Source organism: Diabrotica undecimpunctata, chromosome 3 (assembly GCF_040954645.1).
Source record: "Diabrotica undecimpunctata isolate CICGRU chromosome 3, icDiaUnde3, whole genome shotgun sequence".
Classification (NCBI taxonomy): domain Eukaryota; kingdom Metazoa; phylum Arthropoda; class Insecta; order Coleoptera; family Chrysomelidae; genus Diabrotica; species Diabrotica undecimpunctata.
Window position 1 is genome coordinate 4,705,272 of NC_092805.1, and position 19,909 is coordinate 4,725,180.

General features: G+C 31.8%; 1 protein-coding gene across 1 annotated transcript; it reads right to left on the reverse strand.

The window, feature by feature from the left end:
- Positions 1-664: 664 nt before the first annotated feature.
- On the reverse strand, positions 665-19,898 carry LOC140436375 (transmembrane protein 134). Its single transcript, XM_072525127.1, has 2 exons — positions 19,423-19,898; positions 665-15,454 (listed from the first exon to the last, which is right to left on the reverse strand). Exons 1-2 carry the CDS (start codon positions 19,605-19,607, stop codon positions 15,106-15,108), a joined length of 534 nt encoding a protein of 177 aa, XP_072381228.1. The 5' UTR covers positions 19,608-19,898; the 3' UTR covers positions 665-15,105.
- Between the last annotated feature and the right edge of the window lie 11 nt (positions 19,899-19,909).

Here is a 19,909-nt window from a genome sequence, read left to right on the forward strand (position 1 = left end):
TGTTAATCATAAAGAATGATATAAGATAAGTAACGTAAGTCTACAGAAATCCAACCGACACCAACAGATATTTAAATTCTTCAAATCTTCACATATACATCAAATTACTGTATAGTAGAGCCCCAAAACATCTGCTCCAACGAAAAAGAAAAAAGAATTGCTAACAAAGATTTTAACAAAAAAAGAATTTATGAAATAACAAGATTAACGAAAGGAAATGATAACACATTAAAAACTATACCATATTATTTAAAAGATATATTAAAAAGGATTATATGTCTGTAAAACATAAATAATGTCTGTTAAACATTAACGAGTTAATAAAAGGTCAGAGATATTACCTATAATTAACTACAACTCACACGGAAAGATTAAAATTTGTTATCAATCCGAGTGTAAAACAACATCTCTCATTTTACTCACAATATGGCTAATGCCTATAAAATCGAGGCCAAGAAATACATCTGTCAAATTGGTATTACCACTGCCAATAGGTTAGGATCATTCATTATTTATATTTCAAAATTTTTTAAAACGATTTCGGGATTGGAAATCGAAACGTCAATGCAAATGTAATTCTCATTACAAGCAATTGGGGTTTAATGCCATATAAAATAATATCTTGGGCAATATCAAATGTAGTTAGTAAATAAAACAGTTATCATACAATCTAAATGAAATTTATTTTCTGAATATATATGAATATAAAAGTATTTCATTTTAACCTATCTAAAAAATTTAAAGCTTTCAAAAAATCAACCATTTATTAGGGATATAACTTACAACTAAATAAATAAAATTTCACAACAAATCCAGTCAATAATAAATACATTTCCTTAGCAGTCATTTTTATTATGTGGGTCTTAATTCTAAATCAGAATATGAGTTCCATTTATTTTAATATGCTGAGTTAATAGAAAAATATATATGGTAAAAAAAACGAGGTTTACTATGGTTGTTATAAATGCTTTAAAAATAATATTGCAACCTCTAGCATCATTATTTTCTCCACGAAGCAGATGTTGGTCAAAGCTTGCATTTAGTGATCGACTAAAAGAATTGGCAAGCTTTTACTACGCTAATATTTAATTTTGTGAAAAGCTTTATATCCCTCAAGCGCAAGAAGTTACCATGAAAGAAAACAAAAAGTATTTTTATTTCCGAAAAGTGAAATTAGTACTAAAATATACCACGAAAGTTATGGCAACACCTTCCCAAATGTTAAGCGATTGCCATAGAAGCCAGTTACCGTGTGATTAGTTTTTTTGACCGCATATTCATTGACTGAAGTATCGCAAAATAGCGGTAGAGAGAGCAGGAGGCGAGTTATAACTCGCGAGATAGGATCTGTTCACGTGTAATTGTTTACACGCTTCATTTCTTGGGTGTGAATAGAGTATACAAGGGCAGTAGCGCTACTAACAAGTCAGAGGAAGAAATTGAAAAGTTTTATAACATTATAGATAAAATAATGCGACTGAAAAGATAAAATTGTTAGAAATTAAATTGATTTCATTGTGCTCGATAACAACTTCAAGAAGGACATAAAATCTACTAAAACATATCCTGGAGCTGACATTCATAACGATCATAATCCAGTTATAATGGATTTTAGACTAAAAAGGTTTCTTAAAGTTAAAAGGGAAAAAGTGTCAAGAAAAATAGACATCTCACAACTGAAGAACGCTGAAAAGAAAAATGAAATACGTATCAAGGTTGAGAAAGAAATAGAAACGCTGGAAAACTTGGTACAGACAGTCGTTGAAGTAACATGGATTTCTCTAAAAACGAAAATAACAAAGATACAAGAAGACGACATCGGGTTTACGAAAAACAACAAAAAACAAGAATGGGTAATGCAAGAGATCATGGAACTCATGGACATAAGACGAAAACATAAAACAAATCCAACAGAATACAAACGAGTCAATAAAATCATTAGAAAAAAGTGCAGAGAAGCTAAAGAAAACGGAATGTCAACCAAATGCCTAGAAATTGAACAACTTCAGGAAAGATACGACACCTTCAAAGTTTAATAAAAAAGTGAAAGAAATGACAAATAGACACAGAAAGAGACAAGAAACAATATGAAGAAATAATAATAACGAGACAATTATAAGTACAGAAGACAAACTGGAGAGCATGGGGCTCAATGAATCCCCTTGTCTTATTCCGCTGCCTATTTCTATAGGTTTTGTAAGTTGTCCATCTATTCTGACTTCCATTTTGTTGTTTTGGTAGATGTTTTCGATAGTTTTTATAATATTTCGGGGAACTTCTCTATTATACAGTGTAACGTTATAAACGTCACATCTCTATTAATTTATATTTTAATAATTATTTCATTTTAATTTCTTTATTAATTTATTAATTTCTTTATCTTCAGTTTAATTTTTACTATTTTTCACAAAATAGTTGGCGCCCATAGAATAAATATTTGCCCTCTCACTTTTGTTCGGCAGACTATTCTGTTCCGTGTTGACTGACAAGCTGGTCTACAAATTCTCTTGGGGTAAGTACTTTCATTGTGATATTTATTCTATAATTCTGACCACATTTCCCATATTTGTAACCTTACTTTCTTTCGAAAGCACATTTTTTTTCTGATATGCATTAGGACTCTTTAACATAATTTAACTAAGTAGTAACATTCATATTTCATTTTATCCTTGCCATATGCTATTTGTTTAAGTGTAATTTTGTAAGATGGCAAGGAAGTTAAACCTTTCTTTTTGATGTGTTTCTAATGCGAGTTGTTCCTTATCTTTTAGTTTATTGGACATATCAAAACCTTACTGGTTTATTGAACATTTTATTGGATTCATTGAATTTATTGGAAATATTGGTTTATCAACAACTGAATTGACCAGATTGAATTGATTGGCCACATTCAATTTTACTAATCAGGACATACAGCCACGTGTGACTGCAGCTCTCTCTCCAGAAGCCACAACTTCTAATTGGAGGACCCAACAGCTAGAACACACAAGCAGCCCATCGAAGCAATAAGTAACACTTATTAACTGTTAAGCTTTGGCAGGGTTAATTATTGTTTTTTTATTCATTTAAATAAATATGTTTGGTTAAAATTTGTCTTATTTGCTATCAACTGAGAACTCAGGTTCAATCCCTAGTTTAAGACAAGACGAACTCACCCTTGAGATACTGAGCTAAGCAAGGTATAGACGATAAGCTCCCATGGTTGATTGAGGTATTATTTTTACAATAGTATTTCAATTCTCTTTGGTAGTCTTATCGTTACAACAGAAGATAGATTACATCTTTGAGTCTTACTCTGTCAAACGCTTTCTTTAGGTCAATGAGACACAGAAATGCTAGTCTATTATACTCTAGTGATTTCTCAGTAATTAGCTTTATAACGAATATTGCATCTGTACACGAATCTGCCACTACGAAAACCCTGTTGTTCATCTGCTAAACTTATCATCTGATTTATTAGCACTTATAAAATTGTAGTTGTAAGTTTTAAGGTAGTATTTAACAAGTTTATACCGCTGTAGCTTTCTGGCTGTTTTTTATCTTCTTTCTTCCGGTATTTTATTGTGTTAAAAAGTGTTTATTGTGTTAAATTGCCTGGTGAACGCTTTAAATCATCTCGAAAAACTATTAACAAATCTTCAACTTTCAAAGGTTCCGTTAACGAGTTTGAATAAGAAATAATTCAAAGAATTCGCCTGGGCTATCATACGGGACTATAAATGTGTCGGACTTTTTCAGTTTTCACTTTAACCTTCCAGTGCATCGTTGCCAGTTAGAGCTACACAACTATTTACAAAGTCACAGCTCTTTAGAAAATCCATTACCTCTAGCACTGTTTTTTAAGAACTGTCGTATTCTGCGATTATGACAACATATAGTACTAAGTAAGTACCATTCCATAAAATCGTAACTCTATCAATGATGTTTTTAATCCACTAGAAATATTCTGAACTTCCTCTCTATATAAAAGATCTCAAAAAATAATCTAAACATGTGTTTTCTTTCTTGGCAAATCTACCAACACCGAATAAAAAAAGTAAAGTAATTTTTGTCTTCGATTAAATATACTAAAGCGTTAAATGCATTTTGTTTAGCGTCCTGTGACTATATTTCTATATCTATATTAACTAATAAATGGCACTTATATCTGCTCTAAAGACAACCACCCAAACTAAACTTTATAAATAATTATACACAAAAATATTCGTATCCGTAACAAATACTACAAGAGTATTTCATAGTACTACCAAGAGGCGATACTTTTTCAACGATCAAGATTATTATATTGATATTTTGATTAAAACGAATCTATATCACCCACTTTAGCTTGCAATTTCGAGATTCCGTTGTCTTCATGCGTTTAAAATAGACGTATCGACCGCTAGGTTAAAACTATTAATACATATCACGATTAGAAGCCACATTTTTTGCTAAATTACATTTAAAGCGATGTGATATTTACAAATTCTTTTTTGGCAAATGTGGCTTTGAATCATACATTATATATATATATATATATATATATATATATATATATATATATATATATATATATATATATACAGTATTTAAGATTTTCTTTCTTGCTTTATTTGATATGGAATCGGTTAAGATCATTACAAGATGTTCACATACAGGACGATAAATTAGTTATTTCGTCAAGTTGTGTATTACACTTAAGCGCAAAAGTTTTGAACCAACTAAAATTATGCTCATTTTCATAGTTGATATTCTCATGAACGGACAAATACACACAAATTAGAAATGCTTGAAAAGGTTTTCAAAACCCCCGCCCATTCGTCACCCTAGAGTTACACTATTGTATGTCGCAATTTTTTCATTTCCGAGATATTAGTGTAACAATGTTGTATGTTCATTAAACTTTATTTTTCTAAAGTTACAGAGATGTATCTTAACTATGGCGATGTAGACAACCAGAAATACAAGAGTGTATGGAAGTGAAACTGTGTTTTTGCAGTTGCGTAGTTGTATGTGTCACTTACACTCTTGTGTCACGCAGCATTTGTGCAACATAAGTGTATGGGTCACATACAACTTTGTGATATTAAAAATATTTATGTTTTTGGAGCTTATAGTTTTACTAAGGTAAGTTTTCTATAAAACTCTTTGTAGAAAGCAATTATAAATGAAATTATACAAACCTTCTCTAACGTATCCCTATAAACATAATATAAATGCTGTGTGATATACCTACGCATGCATTTCATTGCATTTTGTATAATATTCGAGTATTCAAAAAGTGAGGTTATTTTTCTTTGTGCTAACAATTATTTATGTTATTTATGTATTTATGTTTTGCAGATTCCAGTTATTATAAAATAATGATGGATACTATCGACTATGAAAATGACACACTGGCGGATTTAAGGTATATTTTTAATAAATCAATTATCTATTTAAATTGTAAATAAACTAATTTTCAGAGAAAACGTCTAAATGAGCACCATGTTAATGATTGCCTAGAACTATTTTCTTTTAATAGATATAATTTTCTAATAGGAAAATGATATCAAAGAATAAACCCAGTAATGATTTACGAATTTAGTTCTGATTATATCTTTTATCTTTTTAGAAATGCCCAACCACCATTTTTTGATTCGGATGAGTACGATTCTGACAAAGATAAAGAATACAAGCCTTCAAGTTCAAGTGAAGAATCGAGTGATGAGGCGCATGAAAATGTAGATCACGTTACTGTTGAGACTGAAGACAACAAAATACCACAAATCTCTAAAACATTGACAAGAAAACGGCAAAGACGTCCAGCTTCCTGGAAGTGCAACATTAGAAAGGCAGCCCATGAAGCCGGAAAGTAGTACTTGTCAGTAAGGAATAAAATTGTTCCAGCCAAACGAATTAAAACCACGAAAGATTGTCTAAATAGATGTTTATATAACTGTCAAAAAGTGATATCTGAAAGTGAGACACAAAGCCTTTTTGACCGTTATTATACTTTAAATGAATCTGGGAAGAGGTTGTTTATATTAACCACAACCAAAATATACAGTGTTGAGCGTCACAGAAAGAACAAAAGCAAAGAAAACAGTAGAAGAAAACACACATTTACGTATCATTTCCAAGTCGGTAGTCAACTAATTCAGGTGTGCAAGACTTTTTACCTAACTACCCTAGCCATAAGTCAAACACCTATATACACCGCACATGAGAAAAAAGATATATCCAATATACCCCATGTCCCGGCACAAGGTAAACATACAAAATTCAAGGTCCCTGAAGAAGACGTTAATTTTGTAAAGATGCATATCGAGTCGTTCCCACATGTAGAATCACATTATTGTAGAGCAAACTCACAACGTCAGTATTTAGACTCCTCACTTACTATTAAAAAAATGTATGAACTCTACACTGAAGTTTGTATATCTTCCAGTAAGCAACCAGTTAAGGAATCATTTTATCGCAGTACATTTTCTAATCAATATAACTTACACTTTCACGTCCCTAAAAAAGATCGGTGTGATCTGTGTGAGGAGGTGAAGGTTCAGACGCAAAATGATACTTTAACGGAGGAGAAGAAATCGGCGTTTGAGAGGCACATTCAAAATAAAATTGCGTGCCGTGAGAATAAAAACAAGGATAGAGAGACTCAGACTACATTTCTAGTTTTTGATCTGCAAAATGTGTTAAGTTGTCCACATGCTGAAGTCAGCAACTTCTACTATAAAAGCAAACTCAACGTTTACAACCTGACAGCAATACTATCAAGAACAAAGCAGGTATATTGTTCTTTGTGGCACGAGGGTTTAATGGGAAGAACTGGTAACGATCTGGCAAGTGCTCTCATAAAAATTTTGGAAGCAGTATTTTTGGATAATCCAAATTTAACTTCTTTGTTGTTGTGGAGCGATAGCTGCGTCCCCCAGAACAGGAATTCAATCATGTGTGTTGCAATTTCTCTTTTTATCCAAGATCATCCCAACATAGATACAATTACAATGAAATTTTCAACGCCCGGCCATTCATGCAACCAAGAAATAGATTCTGTGCACAGTTGTATAGAACGGGTTTTAAAAAGATCAGAGTATTATTCGCCAGTATCTCTATTACGAATTCTCTTAAAAGTAAATTCAAAAAAGCCGTATAAAATACTGCAATTAAAAAACAATGATTTCAAAGATTATAAAACATGTGCTGCTACATATAATTACAAATCAATTCCCTTTAGTCAGGTTGTTGCCTTGAAATTTACACAATATGTGTTTGAGGTAAAATATAAAATTAGTTATTTACATGAAAATTGGGAGTAAGTTGTTATTCGTGATTCTCGTCCTAAAAGAGCTGCAGCTGGTAGTATTAATATGCAACCCCCATCTCGGTTATCACTAAATAAATCCATGCCGCAACAAAAAATACAAGCTATAAAAAGTATGTTTAGATGGATGCCTCAAGTTGATAAAGATTATTACATGACTATCTTTCCAAAATAATTGTTTATTATTACTTGTTTATAGTGTTATAATGTTATAATATATTTTTGAGGAACTTTAATTTATTTATTTGCAATAAATAGAATTAAAATTTTGTTTTTTTAAAAAGTGTTTGAAAATACAAAGTTGTATGTAATAAACATTACAGCAATAAACTTTTCAGTAGTATAACATAGTTGTATGTTTTTTTTTTCAATATCCACATTTTTGGAGAAAACCCTAATTTTCAGTATGGCCCTGCTTAAAACCTTGACACATTGTAGCCAAATTTTACGTCTGTACTTATCTTAAATATTTATTTTTACAAGGGCCAGATTTACAACCATCAAAATTTTGTATTCCGTTTTTCTCAAAACTAGATTTACTACACATACAACAGTGTAACTCTAGGGCAACGCATTGTGACGTCAGACTTAGGTAGTCCATAAAACGAACTTTCACAAAACTGACATGACTGTCAAGCGGCGAGGCTGTCTTTTAGAGATGGGAATTTCGAGTCATTTTTGAGATTCGGGCCACCGGTTCCGACTCACTTAAGGATACTCGGATCACTTTGTCGAGTCACGGGTCAACACAGATCATATGCAATATGTAAACCAAATTTATAATTTTAGCGGTATAATTATCCAAAATAAAACAAAATACCTAACGGAAGAACTTGGGATTCTGTTAACACCTCGCTTTCGCTTAGTAACTACGACGTCGTTACTGATCCGTAACCCTAATTGAACTCTATTGTAGTTTGCTTTTCATTGAAAATATGCATTTCATTAAATTGCAATGAGGAACATGTTATAGCATAAAACCGTCTATTTTCTTTGTTTTTAAATATAACAAAGAAATTAAGAAAACAAAATGTTCACAAAACCATGAGACTACAATATGATTTCGATGTATACCTACCCTTGTACCTTGATGTCCCTACAGGGTGTCTCAAACTTAACATAAGATAAATATTTCGTTTCTTTCATCTGGTGAAAGCCCAAAAGAGAAGTTTGAGTAAACTTTTACCGAACAGTGTAAATACCAAAGAAAAAATCTAAAATAAAAAAAATTAGCGGAATCCGTTATGTAATTCGTACACGAGAAAATCATCTATGAAAATGAGTATAATTTTTTCTGGTGCAAAACTTGTGTAATTAAGTATACTTAACAATAAACAAAACTTTGCGAACACTGCTTAATCGTATACATTAGATATCCCTTTGTTCCACTTTTTTCATTTTCTGTAATACTCTGAACTAGTCACCTTACAGTAAATGTCAGTCAAAAAATAATATTCTTCTAGCTAATTTCCGCCACTGATTCGTTATATGGTATCAAATAATTATTCCACAAACCAAGGAGAAGTCCTTCAACTTCCAAGTACCATGTGTGAGATAGTGTATCAATAGAAATACCAAAAAACTGATAGAAAAACTTTATCTTCTCAAATATTTTTGGACATATTTGGTGGGATCTGTGATAGCGGCATCGGAAAAAGTTAGAAATAGCAGATAAGAGATGTAATATCCTCAATAAAAATGGGTAGACTAAGATGAATAGGAAACCTGTCAATAAAGAATGAAATCTATCTTCCCAGACGACTTCTATGTATATTCGAGTACCACCAAGGACTGTTTTATCTCTATTCCAAATAGAAATGGGAACAAATGAAGGCTGAGATGTAGACGAGGTCGCGAGAGAGATTGGTGAGTCAAATTGGCAATGGAACGACTGGTAAAACACACTAAGGAGGCTCACTATTATTGCACTGCTGGTATCACAACTGTAGTACCAATGATGATGATGATTAGGTAGTTCCGGTTGTTCGAAATCAAAAACAAGAGGATTGTGTAGTTTGTAGTACCATTTTCTAAAGACACTTTATAATAAATACAATACAGAGTCATCATCATTCAATCTTCGCTTATCCGCTGCTGGACATAGATCTCCCTGATAATTTTCCATCTATTTCGATCTTGTGCCTCTTGCATCCAATTCCTATGACAACGTTTTAGATCGTCAGTCCAACGTGTTGGTGGACGACCTCTGCTTCGGTAGGCATCATCTCTTGGTCTCCATTCCAGTATCCGCTTTGTCCATCTATTATCTGTCATTCGAGCCACGTGACCTGCCCAGTTCCATTTTAGTGTTGCTACTCTCTCTACTGCATCAGCCACTCCTGTTCTTTGTCGTAGCTGGCGATTTGGGATCTTGTCTCGTAGTGAAACGCCCAACATAGCACGCTCCATCGCCCTTTGACACACACGGATCTTTTGAACTGTTCTCCTTGTCATGGTCAACGTTTCCGCACCGTAAGTTAACACTGACAAAACACACTGATTAAACGTTTTTCTTTTAAGGCATATTGGTATATCAGACGATTTGAAAATATGGTTCAGCTTGCCGAAGGCTGCCCAAGTCAGTCTTATACGACGGAGAAGCTCAACGGTTTGGTTATCTTTTCCTATGCGAATCTCATGACGTAGGTATTTATAGGCCATTACCTGGTCTATGGATCTTGTTCCTACGCATATATATTCGCTGACTACAAGATTTGTCATCATCTGGGTTTTAGATATATTTATTTTCAATCCCCCTTCTAGCGAGGAAAGGTAGAGCTGATTTAAAAGTTCTTTGGCCTCATCTATCCTATCAGCTATTAGTACAATATCATCTGCAAACCTTAGATGGCTAAGCTTTTCTCCGTTTATGTTTATGCCCTTGTCGGTCAGTTTTGCCCTTTTACATATATATTCCAAAAGCGTAGTGAACAGTTTCGGCGATATGGTGTCCCCCTGGCGTACTCCACGTTGTATCGGGAATTTCTGGGTTTGACGATCACCCACTCTAACACTGGCTGTTGCGTTTTGGTATATGTGTTTAATTATATTTATATACCGATAGTCAATTCGGCATTCTGTCAAGGCTTCCAACATTTTTTGTTGATTTACGGTGTCGAATGCCTTTTCATAGTCGACAAATATTAAAGCTAGTGGTTTATTATATTCAGTGCATTTTTCTATAAGATTTTTTATTACCAGTAGGTGATCGTTTGTTCCATAGCCTTTTCTAAAACCCGCCTGTTCTATGGGCTGATAAAATTCCAATTTATTTTCTAGTCGTTTCGTAATTATTTTTGTAAATAGTTTATAAATATGTGAAAGTAGACTTATGGGCCTGTATAATAATACAGAGTCATATTGAAAGGTAAAGTTCAGGGCAAAAGTCAGTTGGAAGACACCAGAACTAGTGGCTGAAAAACCTGAGGAGATGGTTTGATTGCTCATCCACAGAAATCTTTCGTGCATCAGTTCCCAAAGCTACAATTGCCATTTGGATCGATAACCCTCGAAAAGAGAAGGCGCAATAAGAAGAAGAGTCACATTTTATGTAAAACAAAAACAATGAGAAGCAGGTCAGTTTCCAGACAAAGCGAAAATACACTTTTTCTTGTGAGAGTTTTATTCAAGAGACGATTTATGGTTAGAACTTTGACAGAGCGGGCAATTGCTAAGAGAATTAAAAAAAAAGACAACCTAAAATACAACGAACACTTCCCTAAAAAGACTTATGGGACATGGTGAAAATACCATATTTTCCAGAACTTGGATAGAGACAAATAATATGGAAGAATGGAAAACGAAAATTAGGAATGTATTTAAACAGTATTTGTCTATAAATGCTGTAAAAACCAAGCAAGTACTTTTGTTTGATTCAGGGACTACAAGGGTAGTACTGACAAGTATTTTTAATGATATGGTAGTACCGATTGTCAATTATCACAAATAATATATAATATTTAAAATGTAACAGGGTTGTGTGTGGCGCATAAAGAAAAAATCAAATACTGTAAGAGAAATAAAAGAAATACTGACGATATTAGACAATTTTATGAATTCAAATAAAGATTTCAAAATTATATTTTAAAATAATTTTTGCCCACTCGTGAAGACATTAAGAAATGAGGTATAAATAAAAATAATTTTATCTGTATCTACCAAAAACCACTACGTGGACATAATGATGTACAAAACATTTATATAAAAAAGACAAAAATTCAGATTAGTCAATATACCAAAATATCTTCAGTAATCTTTTACACTATTAAAAAAACTTTATGCTGTAATTTCTTTAGAGCACATACTATAATCTCCAGCACCGTAATAGCTTTGGTATGTACTCAACATTTTGGACTTTTACACCGAGGTTTTCGGCGTAATTAAATTAATTAATATAAATAACAAACAAATATAAATGCAAATATGGTGAAAGTACAAAAACAGTGAACTTTTTATATCTAACCACTTTGTCTTTGAAGAGGCAAGTAAAAAATGGAAGTGTTTTTGTCTTTTATTAATATTTCACGTCATTTTTTATTCCAATTTTTAAAATAGCGACTTCAAGAAAATATGTATACATGGCATATATAGGACAAATTGTATTAATAAATAAAATAGAATGTACCAGGTGGCTGTCAGCCATATTTCGGAAATCGATTATAGTAGAGGCTTGGGATAAAAAATTTCCTAACAACAATTGCCTCCAGAAAAGGTTATTTAGAGAGTAACACCTTAGATGGTCATTTGCCAAATTTGTTTTAGTATATCTTTTAAATAAGAGAAGTAGTAGAGTAAGCTTGGTTCTGGGCCACTTTGATAACGATGCCATAAGGGTCTCTAATGGCCAAGATCAGACGTGGCTCCTATAACTTTGAGATTTCTAAGAAGTACATGAAATGATTGACAATGACCAAAGCGTTGTAAAAAGTTGTCGCTTATCACTAGAACTCTTACTTTTTTTCAAAATTAATTGGCATCAATGATCAAAGAGTCGGTGAAAAGTGCAAGAAGTGGTTGACAAAAATGACCAGAAGGTTGAATATTATTCAAGGACCACCTTTTTCTTTTGTACCAAATTATACACTTAATACTGCACTTCTTCACCCATCCTTTGGTCATTGACATCAACCTCTTACGAAAATATGAAGTGATATAGTGATAAGACCACTTCTTACAGCTCTCTGGCCATTATCGATTACATCTTGTACTTCTTGGAAATCTCAAGATCAAAGGAGGCATTTCTGGTCATCATCATCATCGGAGACACTAATGGCAAGGTTACCAAAGTGGTCCAGAACCAATCTTGCTCTCCTCTTAAGAGATGAGTGGAAGTGGGAACATTGCTATAAAAGAATAGCTATAATCCAGTACTACTTAACCGATTTTTTCAAACTCGGTCTTATTAAAAACAGCTTTTTCCTAACAATGAAAAAATTACAATATTGAAGTAATGTAATAAGTGATGTACACGTTAGACTGCGCCACTTTTGTTCTGTAGAAATCTAGTTTTTTTTCTAAAAAATATTAAATTGGAGAATGTCGATATCTTTTTCTCTATCCCGAGATAACTTAAGGAACAAAAAAGTGATAGGAACTTTTCTTTAAACTTAAATTAGACTGCAAACCCTCAACAAAAATCAACGAATTTCGAACATTTAGGAGGGCTAGCATTGACCTATCCGCAGTAATTTAGGTACAGAAATAAAAGTTTTTTCTTGATGTCTTTTTATAATATTTGAAGAATAAAAGATTTACAGAAGAATTGAATTTGAGAGCAAGAAATTTTGCCTAAAAATGAATAAAAGCAAGACAAAGATAATGGAGTAGACATATTTCACATTGTACAACTAACAGGCCGCTTACATGTGTATGAGATGGTAAACAACAACAATTATTTTGGTTCTATGATTACTGTGGATCTGTGAAAAAGAGATGCGACAGCAAAGATATGGAAAGATAGATCTATCTCTCAAGCAACCAAAATGCAACCAGTAAAAGCAGTTTTCTCAATATTTCTATATGATACGGAAACATGGATTCCTTTGTTATAAGAGTGCCAGAATATTGATGCATTTGAGATGTGGTGTTGGAGAACACTGCTTCTTGACTGCTCGTCCCACAAACACTTCTATTTTAAACCAATTTAATATTAAAACTAACTAAAAGCTGTTTATATCGAATTTTTCAGTTCTTTGGGCATGTTGTCTACAGGAAGAAAAATGATTTAGAAAGACTCTGGAAAACTTCCAGAAAACAGAGCGATGAGACTTCATTCTGCATTACTAGTAAATCACGATCCATAGTAATTAATTTATGACAAGATAAAGGGAAAGTTTATACCACCTGAGCTATCCGGTCCTTTAAAAGGCTGGATGGATTGAGATAGGCCCAAGATATAGCAGACTACAATGCTATAATCCCAAAGTCACACTGGCGGTATAAAGGGAGATTATTACTATTATAAAGAGAGTCAGTAAGTACAAGTTTTTGGTATTAAACATTTAATGTTTGTAGTAACTTAATCTGTAAAATTAAAAAACACAACTTGTCGTAAATGTGCCAGTTTTCATAAAGCAAAGTGCAATTTTATTGCTAGATCTAATACCATTTTTTTAAAAATATCTACCTACATAATTCTACCTAATTTTCCGAGATCAATTTTGATTTAAAATCGATAATCACAAGAAAAAATAATCAAAGCCCCTATTAAAGTATCTATGGAAAGTATCTCTTTATATAAAATTTCAGTTACTATATAAAATTAACAAAAGCGATAATAATCTGATACTTTACTCAAATTTATTGAACATATTGTACTAATTAATACAATATAAAAACATAAAATTTTAGGGCTAAGACCAATCAGATCTAATTTATAAAAATGTCTATAAATAATTTAATAACCAATTCTACCTGCCCCTATAACGATTTTATAATTAGGTAAACTTTCTGTTAATTTTTGGGATAATTATATCACTTTAAATGAAAATCGGTAACTGTAAAATATAGATATAATGAAGAGGAACAATTCCACAACAAGTGAGCAATATTAGGATTGGCCATCTTCAATTTGTCTGAAAATTTTTCGCACTTATTCTTTATCATAAATATTTGACTTCTAAATCAATTTAAGGTGTCCATTTATAGAAATGGCTGTTTGCTCAGCACTTAACAGTGAGAATCAGTTAAACGGAGTGACATTGTAACCCTATCCAAACTGGATTTTTAGTTTCCAATTGGCAAATATTCGCAATTTAGCTCACTTGGCATAGAATTACTCAGGCCTTAAACATCACATTTGAATCACTGAAAAGTCTCTTTTTGATCTGGTAAATGTGTTAATTTTAAAGATGTGTATGTGTAAAAACCATCAAGAATATATTGGAGCAAATGATCAGAAAATATTCAAAGGCAGAGTTTGTGAGAGAGCGAGGACAAAAACAAGTGATGGAAATGAGCAATGCATTTGGTTAATCAGCCACTATATGATTTGTATCCTTCTATATGGTCTGAATGACCTACTGCTCCCATTTAAAACTACAGGCATAGATGCATTAAACGAAAATTGCTTTTAGTGATCCAAATACAATGTAGAATTCTGCCATTGCAATATATTGTAAAAATACACTGATGAATAACGTGTAACAGTTTTTCCTTCAGCTGTAAGCTCTTATTTTTGTATAAAAATACTCTCTTGCAAAATATATGGCACATAGCAATGTTATTGTTACTATTATTATAATCTATATAAGTTTTTATAGGCTATTGCTAACAGATCCCAAGAATTAACAACTTAAAATTTAACCTCACAGGTTTTAAGTAAACAAGGGCAAATTGTGAAAGTGATACCCACGTTTACCCTTAGCAGCCAAATATATATATACAATATGATATGCTCCAGGTAAAAAGCAGATAAATCCAGCTAATAAGAACACCAAACCTTGCAAACCAGAATTAGGCTCTGCTAATGTAACACTACCTGTTGCTAGTAATCCTATCCCTATTATTAGTAAAGTTGCCGCTGCCAGTACCATCCTCCAATTTTCTTTAACTTTTGGATGCTTGAAACATGATCTACTGAAATTTTCTTCGTTGGGACAATCATAATAATCTTGTATCAAAGAATCACTATCTCTGGATGTGTCGTTGGCCATTTTGTAACTTCTATAAAAAAAATAATTTGTACACAAGTAAATAACCTAATTATAAACTATTATGATTTAACATATCTTGCCTCTAATACACTGATAACTTAGTATTTTGTAAGTAAGTCAATGAAAAGTATTTGTCCAGCAAAAAAAGGTGATTTGCAAGTATTAGCCTAAAAAACAAGTAGCTTCTCTTATGTAAAAAATTCTCCTTTTGATTTTAGGTTTCGGATATATAAGCATTGAGGTACAATGGATATGATAAAGTTGATTATAAATTATGATTCAGTAATGAATGGAAATAACTACCTCAGAGACAACTCACTCGAGGAATTTTACCTTGTTCCTAACTGAACTATATCATCATCTTTACTCTCAAAGATTGAATATTGCCTGGAGGAAGTATAATAATGTACAGGGTTTAAAACATATTTGTATGGATTGTATGGATACAATCCAAGAAGAAATCTTACAACATAAAGATGGCATCGCAGTTTGTTTAAGAGAACATTGGAAATCCGCTACCCAATTACAAAATCACAATTTTATGGGTTTCAAATTAGTTTCTGCTTTCTATAGAGATGAAGGCGAACATGGGGGCACAGCAATCTATATAAAAGAAAGGTTATCACGGAGGATAAGAAAAGATGTAAGTGGTAAGGCAAAAACATATGTTTTTGAATGTTCGTGTGTAAAAGTGTTTTTTAAATTGCAAAATTCTAGAAAATATTCTAGAAAATGTTTTAATGTATATTTCAGGTGAGAGCTCTGCAGGTGATTTTAATATAGATTTGAGGAATCAAACTAAAGATAGAGCAGACTTTCTTTATTTATTACAAACATTTAATATATTGCCATCAGTTTCTGAATATACTCGCATATGTAGAGCTACAAAGATGTGCATTGATAACATTCTTACAAACTGTGAACTTTATGTAGCAGAAGTATTAGATACTCATATTTCTGATCATCTTGGTCAAAAAATAACTTTCAGTGTTAATATAAACAAAAAAGAAAATATAAAAATTAGGAAAAGAATTTTTGATTCCCACAGTAAAGAAAATTTTAGGAAAAATGCTGCAAGGTGAAGACTGGGAGGAGCTTTTTTCAGTACCAAACTGGGATATAGAAAAGCAATGAGTTGTATTTATGAAAATCATTTCTTTGTTATTTGACCAATGCTTTCCAGAAAAAAATATAAATAAACATAAAAAATGCATCAAATACTATAATACAAAATGAAATAAATCAATATACAAGTCGCTTAGACCTTTTGCTAATGTTAAGTAGAGTAGATGACCATTACAAAGATGAGTACAAACAAACAAAATGTCAGTATAATAAAATGCTTGTGGATTCACGAAAAATGCAGTATGGGCAAGAAATATATAATAGTCAAAATAAGTCAAAAAGTCTATGGAAAATCGTTAAAGAAATCACACAGGTAAATTCTATTGATAATAATGTAGCAATACTAGGAAATCCAGTCATGGTAAGTAATAATTTTAATGAATATTTTTTAAATGCTGCTACACATCTTTTAGAAAATATACCAGAAATAGAATTCAGCACCAAAATACAGTTTAACAAAAACTCATTTTTTCTAACGCCAGTAACTATAAATGAAGTAATTGAATTAATTAGAAAATTGAAATATAAATTCACTTCAGGTTATAATGGGATACCTACAAATATAATAAAACTGTGTGCATATGAGCTAGCTATACCATTATGTCATATAATAAACAATAGCTTCATAAATGGGATATTTCCAGACAACTTAAAAATAGCTGTAGTAAAACCAGTGTATAAAAAAGGTGATGCCACTTTACTAGAAAATTATCGTCCGATAAGCCTCTTACCATCATTCTCTAAGGTTTTTGAAACAGTCATGTGTGTCAGGCTTCTCAGTTTTTTCTATAGTGAGGGACTGTTATGCCATGCACAACATGGGTACCAAGGGAAAGTCTATAGAGACTGCCATTTATGATTTTATAACAAAGATAAAAGAGGGTTATGAAAACAAAGATATATCCATGGGCATATTTTTAGATTTATCAAAGGCATTTGATACTTTAAATCACAAAATACTAATGGAAAAGCTTTACAGATATGGCATTAGAGGGCCAGGTTATAATTGGATAAAATCATACCTATCAAACAGAAAACAGAAAGTAAAATTTGAGTATCAGGGAAGAAATTTCTTCTCTGATGAAGGTCTTATTTCGGTGGGAATTCCTCAGGGAAGTATTATGGGTCCTCTTCTTTTTGTTTTTTATGTAAATTATTTAGCTTTAGACATTACAGGTAACAATCAGAATACTCTTATTGTGGAATTTGCAGATGATACTAACATTTTAACTATAGGGTGATCCTTGAATAATTTATTGAATATTGCTAATAATAGATTAGACTAAGATCTTATAGAGATAAAGCACAGAGATGGTTCAATATGAATAAACTCATACTGAACAGAGAAAAAACAAATTATATCTGTTTTGTCACTAAAAAAAATAATAGTACCTTACCAGAAACTGTCTCAATTCCATCACAAATGGTTACTCTAAACCAAAGCACAAAATTTCTGGGGGTACATATTGACCAAAATTTAGATTTTGGAGTGCATATAAATGAGATCTGTAACAGGTTAGCATCTATCTGCTACTCTTTCAGAATAACAGCAAATTATTTGGACAAAAAATGTAAACAAGTTGTATATTTTTCAAATTTTCATTCTGTAATGTGATTTGGAATAGTTTTCTGGGGGAGAAGTGGTAACCCTGAACAGGTTTTTATATTACCAAAAAGAGCAATCAGAACTCTACTTAACTTGAAATACAGGGATTCATGTAGAGGTAATTTCAAAAAGCTAAACATACTAACAATGGCATACATATATGAATGCTTACTTTTCATTTTTAAAAATAGACATAAATTCTTGAAACACATAACAAACCATAATACTAATACACCAAACAATCTCATAAACTATAATATACCAATACACAGACTAACAGCATCTGAGAAAACCACATAATATGCCTGTATTAAATTATTTAATAAACTACCTTACAGCATCAAAATAGAAACTGACATAAATAAATATATAAAGTATGTTCAACAGTTGCTCATACACCTTGAACCATACAAAGTGGAAGAATACCTTCCAGCTGACCTGCAGGGAGACTGAGGGCTCTGTTATATGAATCTAAATGTCACTGTTATTATTATTATATTTTAATATTACTTTTATGTTAAGTGTAGGTTGTTACAGCAACCATTATAAATTGTAATTGACACCATTCTCTCTATTGACATTTTATATTTGTGTGTAACTTGTGAATCCTGAGAATAAAGCTTTTTTCTATTCTATTATATTTCTATTCTATTCTTTTCTATATTCATATAACACATGAATAATATGTACAACACATCTAAATAAACAGCATTTTTATTCAAAAATCTTGTATGTTGATATGGAGATTCCATGCCAACTTCTTTATTCTATGTAGTGTAACTTGCTATAATTGATATGGACAACATATCACTCCTATAATAAGAAATACTGACACTATTTTAAAACCTTATACTTTAAAATAATTATGTAGTATATTGTCCAAGTTGTCATTGTATCAAACGAACTTAGTAGAACACATAGTTGGTTTCCAACCAACCAAATAAAACATTAAAATGTGAAAAGATTATTATACAATTTATCAGATATGTAAACTAAGCTGCCACATAGTTTTGCATAATTATATATGTATGACAAGACACAAAAATTCATTACTTAGTTCATACTTGGCTGTAAGTTATTCCTCTATTAAGAACTTACAGTTAAAAAAGATTTTAACAAATAGTTCTGGATGTATTGTGAGCGGATGATTAAATATCGGATTTATTAACAAGCATTTCCAAATATCTTGTTCTGTTTTTGAAGGTTTTTCAGTATGTTACATTTGCCGAAAATACATAGATACTTACCTTCCATTTTCCATGTTAACTGCTACATGATCACCATCGCCGACCATAATTCTAGAACTAGATATAGGTGATCTAGGGCCTGCGGTTCCGTACACTTTTATGGCTTCGTCCGTTTCTTCTTCAAAGGCATCGTCAATGGAAAATCGTTTTTGTTTTCCATTAGTCAAGGAAAACTGGTATGACATTTTGAGGCAGGTTAGAAATTTGTTGACAGATTATTATATATTCACGCCATTCTCGTACAAATATGCATTTTCACTGTTAAATTTTGTAAATGTAGGACGGAAATGTTCGATTTAAAGGCTTCTACAAGGCCAAACTAGGATTGCTTTAGATGTTGTGAGAAAATTACAATAATAAATTATGGAAATTGTCAATGTCACTAATAATGACATGTGTCATTTGCATGTTATTCATTAGTTCAGGCAATTTTTGTAATGAAATTAAAATTTCAAATGTTGTTTAGACATTTTTCACCAGTTTTTTT